The sequence below is a fragment of the Pelobates fuscus genome, chromosome 3 (assembly GCF_036172605.1).
Source record: "Pelobates fuscus isolate aPelFus1 chromosome 3, aPelFus1.pri, whole genome shotgun sequence".
NCBI lineage: Eukaryota > Metazoa > Chordata > Amphibia > Anura > Pelobatidae > Pelobates > Pelobates fuscus.
The window spans coordinates 293366049-293379115 of NC_086319.1; the positions used below are offsets into that span (position 1 = coordinate 293366049).

Sequence of the window (13067 nt, forward strand, 5' to 3'; positions counted from 1 at the left end):
GTGGCAGTGCTGGACCAGATGTGACTATTAACATAACAGTTATATCTATATTTTATCTTCATGATAGGTTTACTTTACTATGCCACTGATGGTAACATATAAGGGTTCTATTTTTGAATAACTATCTGTCTTATATGCCGGTCTGAGACTGTTACATGGCTTTATCATAAGTTATGCTGGTACATACGTTTTCACAAATGTTTCTCCTGGTAGAGTTCATATATAAATTTTTTGCCTTGCAGGTGGCCTCGAACATTGGCTGGTATAACATCCTACCAACCCTGCCCGCCATATCCCTTTACTTCTATCTCACTGATTGATTCAGGGAAGGAGAGAAAAGCCTCCCGCCACTGCAATCGCACTGGGCACTGGGAAGAAGGAGATTATTCGAACTGTCAGTATACCAATGACATCACCAACGTGCTTTACAAACTGGCCAAGGTATCTTTTTTTTTTACTTTTTATTGCTTTGAAGCTCCACAAGATTACCAAAGAAAGTATGAAGTCCAGTACAGAACTATTTCTCTGTAGGATGCACACATATGTACATCAGCATGTGGACCCTAGTCAAGGATATAATATAAGTTACCGTGGCTTCTCATTATAACTCAATAATACAAATTAGTAGTATTTGAGACAAACATATTAGTTGTAGCTTGTCTTTTCATTCAATGGGCAACAGAATATCACTCTTTGATTTGCTACAAACACGAAGAAGATGACCTAGAACATTTTAATGTTAGTCCCTTTATGTTGAATGACTTTAATATTATCTGTCCTCTAGATGCACATCAATGCCTCCAATGTACTAAGCTTGGCTGACCAGTTGCAGAAGTACACAGCTGAGGCTGCCATGTTCTCTGACATGATGGATGTAATTTACGTGGCTCAGATAATGGAAAAGTTTGTTAAGTTGGTGGACAACGTTAAACAGGTAATGGCTGCAACAATTTAATATCTCCATCCTCCAGTACCTGAAAATACTTTTGTGCTGAGGAGATTTCCATCTACATATAATGGTCCATATACAATTATATATATGTTTTTCTTCTCAGTTGGCAGAGGTGATGTTGGAGATGGCCAGCAATATAATGCAGGTAGATGATCACATCCTATGGATGGCCCAGGTAGAAGACAAGGCCTGCAGCAGTATTGTCCAGACAGTAGAGAAGATTGCTGGACTAACACTTAGCAGCAACTCACAGGATCTGTCTGTGGTAAGATCACATTTTTTTTATATAAATATTTATGCTTTTCATTTAATAATCACATGATGATGTAGCATGGATAGTATTTTCCATCAAGGAAAGAAATGGTCATGCCGGTCACAAATGTAACACTTCTACCTGAGATATATTGTTTCTGTTATTAGCATTCCACTGCCCAGTTAATAAAGGAACACATATTTTTAACTTATTTACTTACTATTTGTGTGCTCCCTTATGATTTGTAATATAGATACTACTTATTAGCTTGATTGGGAACTTGGCTTCTAGAGTGCACCCACATGCTAGAAATTGTCAGATGTTGTGCAAGTTGTATTTGGTAGAGTGGCTGAGCAAACTTTTACTCTGTATTTTTTTTTAGCAGTCCCGTTATATGAGGAGGTTTGCAGTGACAAGTAACAGTGATGAGCCCTGATATAAAGAAATATGCATATTTATTAAATACATTTCTCTTTTATTCTAGAGCACACGCAATATTGCTTTAGAGGCCTACTTGATTAAGCCAGACAGCTTTGTTGGTCTGAGCTGCACGGCCTACCAAAGAAGAGGTGGCCACCGACAGGAGACACACAGGAAAGAGCAGAAGGTAGACCCACATACTGAACAACGGCTGAAATTCCGCTGCACCACAGGACAAGCCAATGTTTCCCTGCCCAACTTCCATGTCAAGGTACAGACAACAATGGATTTTCTGGTCATAAAAAGCCGTATCGTATAGAATTGTAATGTGAACACGGAAGAGATGGTCCTTTTTAGCCGTATTCCAACCTGATTTTTCAAAGGTCCAGTGTCATTGGTTTTTAGTAGTTCAGTTAATAATTTTGTTATTGAAAGAAAACTAATGATTTAAAGCACTCAAACCACAGGATGACTTCAGTTGGCTGACGTGATTTAATATTGTTAGAAAACTTCCAAATAATTTATTTATCTTCAAAAATTCTTATAGGCGTTAGTTCTGTAGATATAACATTTGAACAGTTTTTTCTAACAGTATGGAATCATTTTGAAAGCTTATTTATTTATTTATTACTGGTATTTATAAAGCGCCAACAGATTCTGCAGCGCTGTACAATTAGTGGAGAACATACAATGTACACAGACAAACACAAAAGGTAGAAAAGGACCCTGCCCGTAAGCTGAGATCTAGCCATTAAATTGAGAAATTTGTTACTTACAGAGATTGAATTTAAATTTTCCTATTTTATCCTTCTACAGAACAGCCTTGCCCTAGCATCTGTGCAGTTACCTCCTAGCCTCTTCATGGCAACCTCCTCCCAAAGTTGCAAGTTACAGGTCTTAGCGTTCAGGAATGGGAAGTTGTTCAGAAGTGTAGGAAACTCCTCTAGACTTGCAGAAGATGGGAAAAGGCGCAGTATCTCCACCCCTGTTATATATGTTGGAACAAGTAAGAAAACCGTTCTCTAAACACACAAAATATTGTTCTTAAACAACAATGCTTGATGATTTATGCTTGGAATATTAACATGATATATACTGTCTTAATTACTTTACTATGGAAGCATAAAGGTTTTTTCACTAAATTGTGAACTGTAGTGGATTGCAAACTGAATAGCAAAATTCTGGCTAAACTAGCCAAGCTGGGACTTTAGACATTTGTTTTCCAAAGTATTTTTAAAGGGACACACTACAATTTAATGCAGTGGTTCTGGTGTTTCAGAGAAAAGGCAGTGCAGCCTAGTAACACTTTTAGTTGTTGTAACTCTGACAGGCACTAAAGGCACTTCCTAAGTTAGGTCCTGCACGCTCTGCTCCACGATCTATGAGGAAATGCTGATTGACGCAGTGCTGCGATTTGCCGCACATGCACACTAGCCTCCCAATTTTTTCCTATGGGACAGCATTGAATTGACTGAGATAGTCAAAGTTGATGATCTCAGCTATGGAGGCAGGGCCAGCTACAGATAAACCAGCGCAGTGATGGAGAAAATGGAATTTAAATACCCTTTTAACTCCATTCCAGCACTATAGTGTTAGGAATACATGTTTGTATTCCTAACATAGTGTTCCTTTAATAATGCTATTTGGATATAAAGTCATTTCAATTCGGAGTTTAGTGAACAAACATCATATTGTTTTGGATCAACCAATCTTACCTGCACAAGCTCTTACTTTTTGTTGCTACAAAAGTGATTTAAAGATATAACTGTAATCCACCTTTCAGGTATTTTCTGTTATATAGAGACTTCTTCCATTATTGCATGAAAATATTAATTCATCTTGTGTTTTCTGTAATCAGTCTGTATACTCATACATAGATCATACAATGACTGGAGAGAGCCAAACTGCAAAATGTAAATAAAAATAGCCAAGCTGAAATAAACAATAAAGTGAGCTTAAATGTTGCTTACAATATAGGCCATATCATGCTAGGAACACCCCACAAGACTTGCTGTTTTGGAGATGCTCTGACCCGGTTGCCTCGCCATCATGTTTTGGCCCTTGTCAAAGTAACTCAGATCTTTTCGCTTACTATTTTCCCTGCTTCCAACACATGAAATTCAAGAACTGTTCGCTTGCTGCGTAATATATACTGATTATCCACATCATAAAAACCACTGACAGGAGATGTAAATAACATTCATTATATCATTACACTTCACCTGACAGTGTTTTTTATGTGTGGCTGATCAGTATATATATATATATATATATGTATATATATATACACACACACACTGATCAGCCACCACATTAACACCACTGACGGGTGAAGTGAATAATATCACGAATACACCCTACTTCAAGAGTGTGTGTGACTTGGTTGGGGTGGTGAAAGGATTAAAGTTCACTATTTGTCTGCACTAGACCGGATATAATGATAAAATCCCCCTTAACACAACCCACACTTAACCATAATAATATAACTATTATTATTTTACCGCTGCCACCACCAAGATATAAATGGGGTGCCTTGGTCCCCCAGGTAAATCAATAATAAAAACCCACCAAATACAATGTAGCACAATTGCAAAACACTAATTAATTAGTCTCTTCAGGTAACGTGATTCTATACCAGACAAGTTATTATGAGCAAAAATTAGTCACAGTGCATACAAAAATATAGATGACAATCAAATTAGTTACACCAACAACAGATAAAAGCAAAAGGGATGAAATAACAGAAGGTCTAATCACTTACTCAGGTTTTCAAAGTAAAACTTCTGCCCCAGGGGGTCTCTGGTAAGAAAAGTGGTGACTCACTTAGAATTAGATTCTGGCCCCCAAGCAAGTTCAAATACACATCTCAGTATCATTAGATATATACTCTGTGGATTACCAAGCCTCGACCAGAGGTGGAGATAGATACCTATAGTAACTATAAGTGACCACCCCCTTGTGTTCCAGACCAACATCAATCCAAATAAAAACATTTGCTTCTATCTCCTCTTATGTACTTGCCACATAAATAATAATTGCATCTATGAATTTGTTACCATTTTTCCAATCCATAGATATGTCACACTCCTTACTTGTGACCCAATATAGTGGACATCAAAGTCCCTCCCCCTATGGTTGTTATGCAAATCATGTTGGCCTTGATTAGAAGATTGTGCTCTTCCCATTCCAAATATAACAAAAATGAGGCTGAATTATTATTCCGTGAGTAAGTATTAATGTTTCTTTTGGATATGATACTGGAACACAAGGCTTGTTTGTTTCTTTTCTGTCTTGAAAGCTAATGATCATTAACATATCAAAGAAATCAACTCATCAATTAAAAGGTATAGAGCATGTGGCTGAAGCCAGTTAGTTTACAGTGGGACTAGACATTCAGGCATCTCAAGTGTAAAATCTCACGCCCTGCAGAGCCTTTGATTAATCAAATGATCCATCCATGTTGCAAACCATCTGCCCCCTTTTCACATTCCTATACCATTTACATTATCCCTTCTGTCATCTGACCTTGCAACCAAGTGGCCAATTCATATATGCACTACATAAATTACATTAAATGGCAATATTCTATAGTGCAACAATGAATTATGCACCCTTGGCGTGACAAATAACATTGATTATATTATTACAATGGCACCTGTCAAGGGGTGGGATATATTAGGTAGCAATTAAACAGTTCTTGAATTGAATTTCAGGAGGAGAAATGCCCTAATTGTATGTAGGATAGCAATAATATTTTTGTGAATAAAATAATTCCATCACTCATTCCAGCCATGATTGGACGGTGACAGGGGAAATACCCATTTCAAATAGTTTCCTTGGTACTGTAATGTAAGGTTTTTGCTCCATACTCCAAATCTGGAGCGTTACCAGTATGGGCAATGGACAGGAAGAGCTCAAGGTTTTGGCATGCATTCTTCCTGAATATTTGGGATGGGATAATGTTTTCACCCATTCTATACCAGGGATTTTGTTTAAAAAGGTTGGAAAACTCTCATTATACAGAGGCCTAAATACATTCTATAAATGTTTGCTCACCTCACTATTTGACTCTTAGTTCAGAGCAGTTTGTTTTTCCTCACGACTCATGACTGCATAAATAAACCCATTGGATAACTTTTACAATACTTGTTTCTCATTAGCAAACCATGGAGCCATCATGCTCACATAGGAAGTCTTATATCGCAGTAGAACACGTGAATAGGATATGTGAGTCTGCAACTAGAAGACTCTTCAGATATTTTCAGATATGAAATATTGATATCTAAATAGATTGTCCTGCAGCAAAATTGCACGCTTTATATATGCAAAACTGTTTCAGTCATTTTCTGCTAGAACAAAATTTCCATTAAATATGTTTTGACTTGCATCATGTGAAATGTTTAATACACTGCTGGTATAGAGCATTGTTTTCATGTACAGTGATTTGTCACAAGATACACTGAAAAAATGTAAGAGCAGAATTTCACATGCAAGCCTGTATAAATGAATGCTTCTTTTAACCTGATCCTCTCTTTTCTCAGAAGAATGTGGGATTGGTAACATTACTGACCCTGTAAAAGTTACTCTACGGCACTTGGTGAAGGGATCTGATCCTCTCCCAGCTCAGTGGAACTTCAAGTCTTTGGAAGGCTACGGCAGTTGGAGCTCGGAAGGTTGTCAACTTCTCTCAGAAGAGCCAAACATAACCAGCATGCAGTGCCACCAGCTCAAGAACTTTGCGATCCTGACTGTAAGTGATCAAACCTTCCATGTTCGTACAGGTGAAACTTTTCAAATACCCTGAGTTCCCCAAATGTTTACACCAACTATAATTATTAACTAACATTCAACATCTGCAAGTTACTATTTTACCATCACTCCAGCCGTGCAATCTGTCTTTCTGCTTTATCATCAATGCTGAAATTCCAGTCTGGCAATTTAGATATATGCTCAGGGCATTTTAGAATAAATATTCCTTTGGACAAATATGTTCTATTTTAAGACTTGTAGACACAGAAAATACTAAGTCCTCGGGTATAGGTTTGGAAGGGTAGTTTGCTCTGGGAATCATATTTTGCTATTTTTTCAAACCTTTATCAGGAATTTGCAGTTGCATACTACACATCAAAAACTATGATGGCAAGAATAATTACATATGTATTTTATTGCATATATGCCTTTAGTATTTGCAGCAATTAAACCTCACCTTTTGCATATCATTTAGAATGGTCTGTCTTTAGGATTGGAGTTTCTGCCTTATACATACATCATCTTGCCTTTTTCAATGAGTTACCATTTCTCTCCTCCATTTCCTCCACCAAAGGAGCTGAACACATTTTCCCAATCGACTCAAAATGGCACTGAAGTTCTGCACCCTGTCATCTACTCCTGCACTGCCATCCTTCTCGTCTGCCTTTTCACCACCATCATTACATATATAGTGAACCACAGGTAAGGAGAACTCTATCAGTGAGGCTGTTTGAACACTTCAGCAACGCATGGGTAGTGAGAAATGAATGGTATTGAATGATTTGGAATCAAAGAAAAGAGTTACTTGCACACTATCCCAGATCCCTGTGCACATGTAAATAACTGATTTGGAATCAGTTATGCAATAAAAAAGAGGACTTGAATTTGGATATTATAATAGTAACAAGTAGACAGGTAAGGACAGAATACACTGATCAGCCACAACATTACATTTACTGATATGTGAAGAGAATAACATAGATCATATTGTTACAATCAGTGGTGTATTTTGGATTTGTGCTGCCCTAGGCACGACTAAATTTTGGCACCCCCCAAATATTAATTTGCCCCCCAATTCGTGTCAAGGCCACTTTTTTGACTGACCGACACAGGCCCTCATTGATACATGCACTGACATACACTCAATTGCAGATACACAGTCATTGGCACACACACTGTTTAACCAACACACTTTCACTGACAGACACACACTCACAGACATACCCATCCTCACTGATTTGACACACTCTGACAGACACATACTTTCACTCACAGACACAAACTGACAGCTACACATGCACTGACAGCTACACTCACTCACAGACTCACAGAGCGTGAGAGAGCAAGAAGAGTCGAGGCCAGCGCTTCCTTGCTGTCTGGCTAGAATATTAGTAGTTTAAAACCTCGGGGGTGGGGGGGTGTTGTGGCTAATGACTCCTGTGGTATGTCCCATATACCACAGGACACGTTCAGAGGTCTTGAGGAGCCCATGCCTTGATGCATCAGAGCTGTTTTATAAGCACGAGGGGGGCCTACACGGTATTAGGGAAATGGTTTTAATTCTGTGGCTGATCAGTGTATGTGCCAAAACTATACAATTATGCAAATGAGTTATTTTATATTGACATATAATCTGTGAAAACAGATATTGTGATTTGTTTCAGCACAACAACAAAAAACATAGATTAAACTAATTGTTTTAAATATGAAAATAATACCAATACAATGTATTGAACTTGACTCAGTTAATGAGCAATATATTATGTATTCTCTGTAACGCTACCTTCTTACAAGAAGTACTGTATGCAAGTATGTATTAGTTTGTTGTTATAGGGAGCAGAGGTAGGGTGTTTAAATGGCTCTACAACTTTACAATGAGAAGGGAGGCTTGACTGACTGATACCCTCTTAAATAATGCTCTATATTATGTATCCAGCTCCATCCAGATATCCAGAAAAGGATGGCATATGCAGCTAAATCTTTGTTTCCATATTGCAATGACATCAGCCGTATTTGCTGGGGGAATCAACCTGACCGGATACCTTATTGTATGTCAAGCTGTAAGTATTAGTTAATTATCCTGGATAACGTTCATGAATGTTTAAATAGTAGTTAATATTTCAATATATCACAGGAATTGGAGCTGCTCTGCAGGATGACACTCTCAAAGTTCTGATCATTTTACTCAGTCTGCTCTGAAGGCCTAAAGGCTTGTTCTGATTCTTTTATTTTTTTTTTATGTACAGGTCAGCATTATTCTCCATTACTCTTCTTTGTCAACCTTGCTCTGGATGGGTCTGAAGGCTAGAGTCATTTACAAGGAGCTCACTCACAAACCTCAGCCACCGCAGGATGGGGAAACCGTTCAGTCTCCTCAGAGGCCGATGCTCAGGTAATTTGAGAGCTGGCTCATAGAATGGTCATCACTGAATAAGGATAAATTGAATGTTCCACTACTGCTTATAGATAGATAAATATTTTTGGATACCTCAGTTAGAACATGAAATTAGTTTAAATCAAAGCTTTATCTTGACATATGGGCAGGAGGTGTTTTTTTTTTTTTTTTTTTTTTTTTATATATGAATAGAGGTCAGAGGATGTTATGTTTACCACAGGGACCCATCCTAACTCCATGGATTTGGAGTAAGGGATTAATAATACCAAGTGGAAGACACAGATGACGATCTCCTTCCCTACTTTTACTTAATTATTATACTAATGATGTACCAAGAGGTCCCCAGGAATTAAAATGTTATTCATATTATGATCAGGACTGGGTTTTGCCCAATATCAGGTGTGTTAGAGTGATCTGAAGATGACTAGTTTTAGTGACTAATTTTAGTAAATACATAATGTGATATATAGGCCTTGATCACTGAACTTTCCTACAGGAAAAAAAGCCAACCTTCCCATTTAGTTATTATTCATTCACACCATGTTCTCACCTTGCTGTAGCGATATTGCAAGGACCTTGACTCGCTCCAGATTTAACTGCTTTATCAACATGAGTATTTAGAAGAAATTGGATTGAAGACAGAATGGTTGAATAGAAAGGCAGTTGTGTGCTTAGAAAATTAGCAAGTGGCACATACACCATTTTAAACTATGCTGAAAAGATTCAGTAGTTTTGGCATGCCTTATTCTTGACATATTGTTGGTTTTGCAGGTTTTACCTGATTGCTGGTGGAATACCTTTGATAATTTGTGGAATCACAGCTGCTGTGAACATGAACAACTCAAGAGAGAACAGTCCTTAGTAAGTATCTCCCATTACCTCTATAACACATTGCAAACCACAAAAGTAATAAAAAGCACAATAAACAAAAACATCCCAATCAGAATAATTTATCACCTGATGACTGTTTCAGAAAATCTTTGCCACTGGAGTTTTTAGCCCCTGTGCCATAGCAGCAAGGCTAATAGGTTTGGCGTTGCTGTTGGAGTTGTAACTAATGACATTTTCTCAGTGTTTTTGCTTTGAAGAAAATTCTAACTGACTCCCAGTTTAAAGGTGGTCATCCGAATCCAGCTGTCATTTATTTTAAAGGACCACTAAAGTAACCTAAATCAAGTGGTCTGTGTGCATTGGCCCTTTAGTTTTAACCGTGCAATGTAAAACGTTATAGTTTTTTTTTTAGAAACTGCAATGTTTGCATAGCAGGGTTAAACACACCTCTAGTGGCTGACACAAGACTTGGCAGCTTATATAAAGCAATACAATCCAATACTTTCCTATGAGAAGCATAGGATCCAAGTGAGGCTGAGAGGTTAGCAGTGCCGATGGAGTCTCAGCGCTGGACAAGGGTAAGTAAAAAAACAAAAGTTTAAAAAAAAAAAATATATATATATATGACAAATGGGATGTTGAATCTATGTATGTACAGTGGCACTATAGCTGGTTTGTTTCCTAATGCTATAGTGTTCCTTTAAATTAATTATCTTTTAACAGTATGATTCTTCAACTAAGGTTATCGGGAGAAACTAAAGTCAAATCTAAGTCATGTTTGCCAGCTTTCTTTTTAACAAAATATAACTTGAACCAAAAACAAAGATCCTACTTGTACATTTCCTCCAACTTTAAATGAGTTATTATCCAATTAACCCTCACGCAGATTTTTGTGGAAAGGCCCTTAGTAGAATTCAGGTTTCCATATGTCTATGGTTAATGACAGTGATCGTGATTAGTAGAAACGTTTACACGTTATGCACTCATTCATTCAATGTCATGTCCTGCAAAAGAAATGTGAGTGAACCTAAACTAATGGTTTCTGTCTCCACAGCTGCTGTTTGGTATGGATGCCAAGCCTTGGTGCTTTTTATGTCCCAGCTGCCCTTATACTCCTCGTAACTTGGATTTATCTACTGTGCGCTGGAATAAACTTAAAGCGGCAACCAACAGAACAGAAAGATCTTCCGGAACCCGTTGAACCTCAGCAGCCACCTGGTGGCATTAGCCACTTGTTGAGTGATTCAAGCTCAATATCTGTCACCATCAACTCTGCATCCCCACCAGCAGATGTAGACACAGTGTATTCTCTGGCTGTACAGTTCTGGGCTCTAGTGATTGTCCATGTTCTGTATATTGTACTCTGGATTTTTGGGGCTTTGGCTGTATCACAGGATTGGTATTTCAATATAATATTCAGCTGCTTCTATGGAGTCACAGCAGTTGCTCTAGGACTTTTCATCTTCATTCACCATTGTGTACGACGAGAAGATGTTCAGCGCTCCTGGTTTTCTTGCTGTCCATCTCACACAGAACCTTTACCAATGCAAGCATATGTCCACGCTGGGTCACCCGTATATGATTCTCCTCAAGTCTACGCTGGATGTAATACAGAGGTGGCTAATTCTGTAAAGTTGTCGTCCTCACCGAGTAGCAGCAGTAACTCTAATAATGGACCCTGTAAAATCACAAACTTGCAGCTGGCCCAGAATCAGGTGGAGAGCTGCTCACCCAAACCAGCCAGCTGTGAAGATAGTGAACCTGCCAATAACAAAAATGTAACTGTACCCAGCAGGTACATGAATAACCTTCATGGGCGCAGGAATCATAAGAGCAGAAGCAAACAGTACAGAGAGGGGAAACACCATAGGTTAAAAGTCCTGCGTGGCCCCACTTCAGAACAGCCTTCTAGTGAGAGTGGCAGCATCCATAACAGCCATTCAGAAAGCTACAACAGCAGGAATAGCCCTTTAAACAATGGAAGGACTGGGGGAGAAGCTAGGGATCCAGAAGGAGGCTTGACTCAGTCTGAAGGGAGTGATAGCAGTGGACACCCGACACAGGACTTTGCCAAGGCCCAGAGGAAAAGTGAAAGTCGTGACAACCTTAAACAAGCTAACAGCATGGAAAGAGAGACCAAACGCAGATCATACCCACTTAACACTGCGAACCAGAATGGTGTCCTTAAGGGTAGCAAATATGACATCAATCTTGCAACTACAGAGACTTCAGCAACCATGAAGACAGGCCTCTGGAAAAGTGAAACTACTGTGTAGTTTGTACATAGGCATTAATGGCAGGTGCCTTAAATGTCATATACAGAAGTGACTCCACAGTACACCTCAACATATGCTAGGAAAAGAGGCTCTCCCCAGCCACAGCTTGGGCTTAAACATTGGTTGGTGGAGATGACTTGGTTCCTCATAACAGGGAAGATGTGCCAAGGTGTATTTGGTTGTATAAGGGAAAAGAGCACACAGATGTACACCAATTTTCAGTTATTGGTTTGATGTCTGTGACTTTTGCTTGAATGAATGTTATCAATATTTCAGATAATTAATGTAAACACATGAAGGATCTCATTTAGTAGATTCGTTACAGCTCTGACTTCAGTCCAGCTGAGAACACGTGTTTTTTTTAGCTTGGAAAGTACTTCAGTCTCAATTTGCATCATGCAAACCTCCAGAATTATTACACATATATATTTCAATGGTCTATGCAACAATACTGGTGACCACATTCCCATTTGGAGTCTAGTTACTATCATGCATTCACCCTTTTCTTGTTATGGCATGATTAAAAAGTCCTCGGTCTCGTCATGAACACAAGTGCCTTGTGATAAACTAACCTGGTCTTCTTTTTGAGCACTAGTAACAGAATCCCTTCTTCAAAAAAATCTCAAAGAAACTACTTGTTATACACTGCTACTTGTCAAAACCCTAACTTTTTTTTTTAATGTCCTCAAATTGCTTTGGGTCCAATGTCCGTGGAGCTCTTTAATTAGCTCTATGAGTAATGTTCCAGGGATGTGTATTTTTCTTCATCAATGAATTCCACATCTAGATGAATAAACCTAGTGCCTAAATCTAGTTGTGTATAAAGACAAATGACTGACTAGGGAACAAATATGCAAATGTGTGCACCTTGGTACTATCCACACAGACAATGTTTATGTTTATCACAGGCAGAGATTCTTGTTCTTAAATCACCTCTGCATGGTCTATGCGTATTTTGTTATAAAAGAGTAAAATGTTTATTTTTCAAATATAGAATTATATTGAATATTGTATAGAATGATGAGAATCAATTTTGAGAACTCTGCACATATTTTTCTGTTAAAAGCATGGCAAGGAATCTTTTTTTAACATATAAACAAAATAAAAAGTGTACCCATGATGTATATGTGCTTAAGACACCCAAAATGGGCAGTTATACAGTAAACTGTAGAAAAAGAGAGTATACCGCGC

The 13067-nt window shown here is 38.2% G+C and overlaps 1 protein-coding gene across 1 annotated transcript in view; it reads left to right on the forward strand.

The window, feature by feature from the left end:
• Positions 1-12865, forward strand: part of ADGRA2 (adhesion G protein-coupled receptor A2) — a 176128-nt gene extending 163263 nt beyond the window's left edge. The window contains exons 9-19 of the mRNA XM_063448684.1: positions 243-441; positions 785-934; positions 1056-1217; positions 1690-1896; positions 2442-2631; positions 6167-6375; positions 6949-7076; positions 8311-8434; positions 8621-8766; positions 9541-9630; positions 10655-12865. Coding sequence (XP_063304754.1) covers positions 243-441; positions 785-934; positions 1056-1217; positions 1690-1896; positions 2442-2631; positions 6167-6375; positions 6949-7076; positions 8311-8434; positions 8621-8766; positions 9541-9630; positions 10655-11876 — 2827 coding nt within the window. The 3' untranslated portion in view covers positions 11877-12865. The remainder of the gene's footprint in view (positions 1-242; positions 442-784; positions 935-1055; positions 1218-1689; positions 1897-2441; positions 2632-6166; positions 6376-6948; positions 7077-8310; positions 8435-8620; positions 8767-9540; positions 9631-10654) is intronic.
• The last annotated feature ends 202 nt before the right edge of the window (positions 12866-13067 follow it).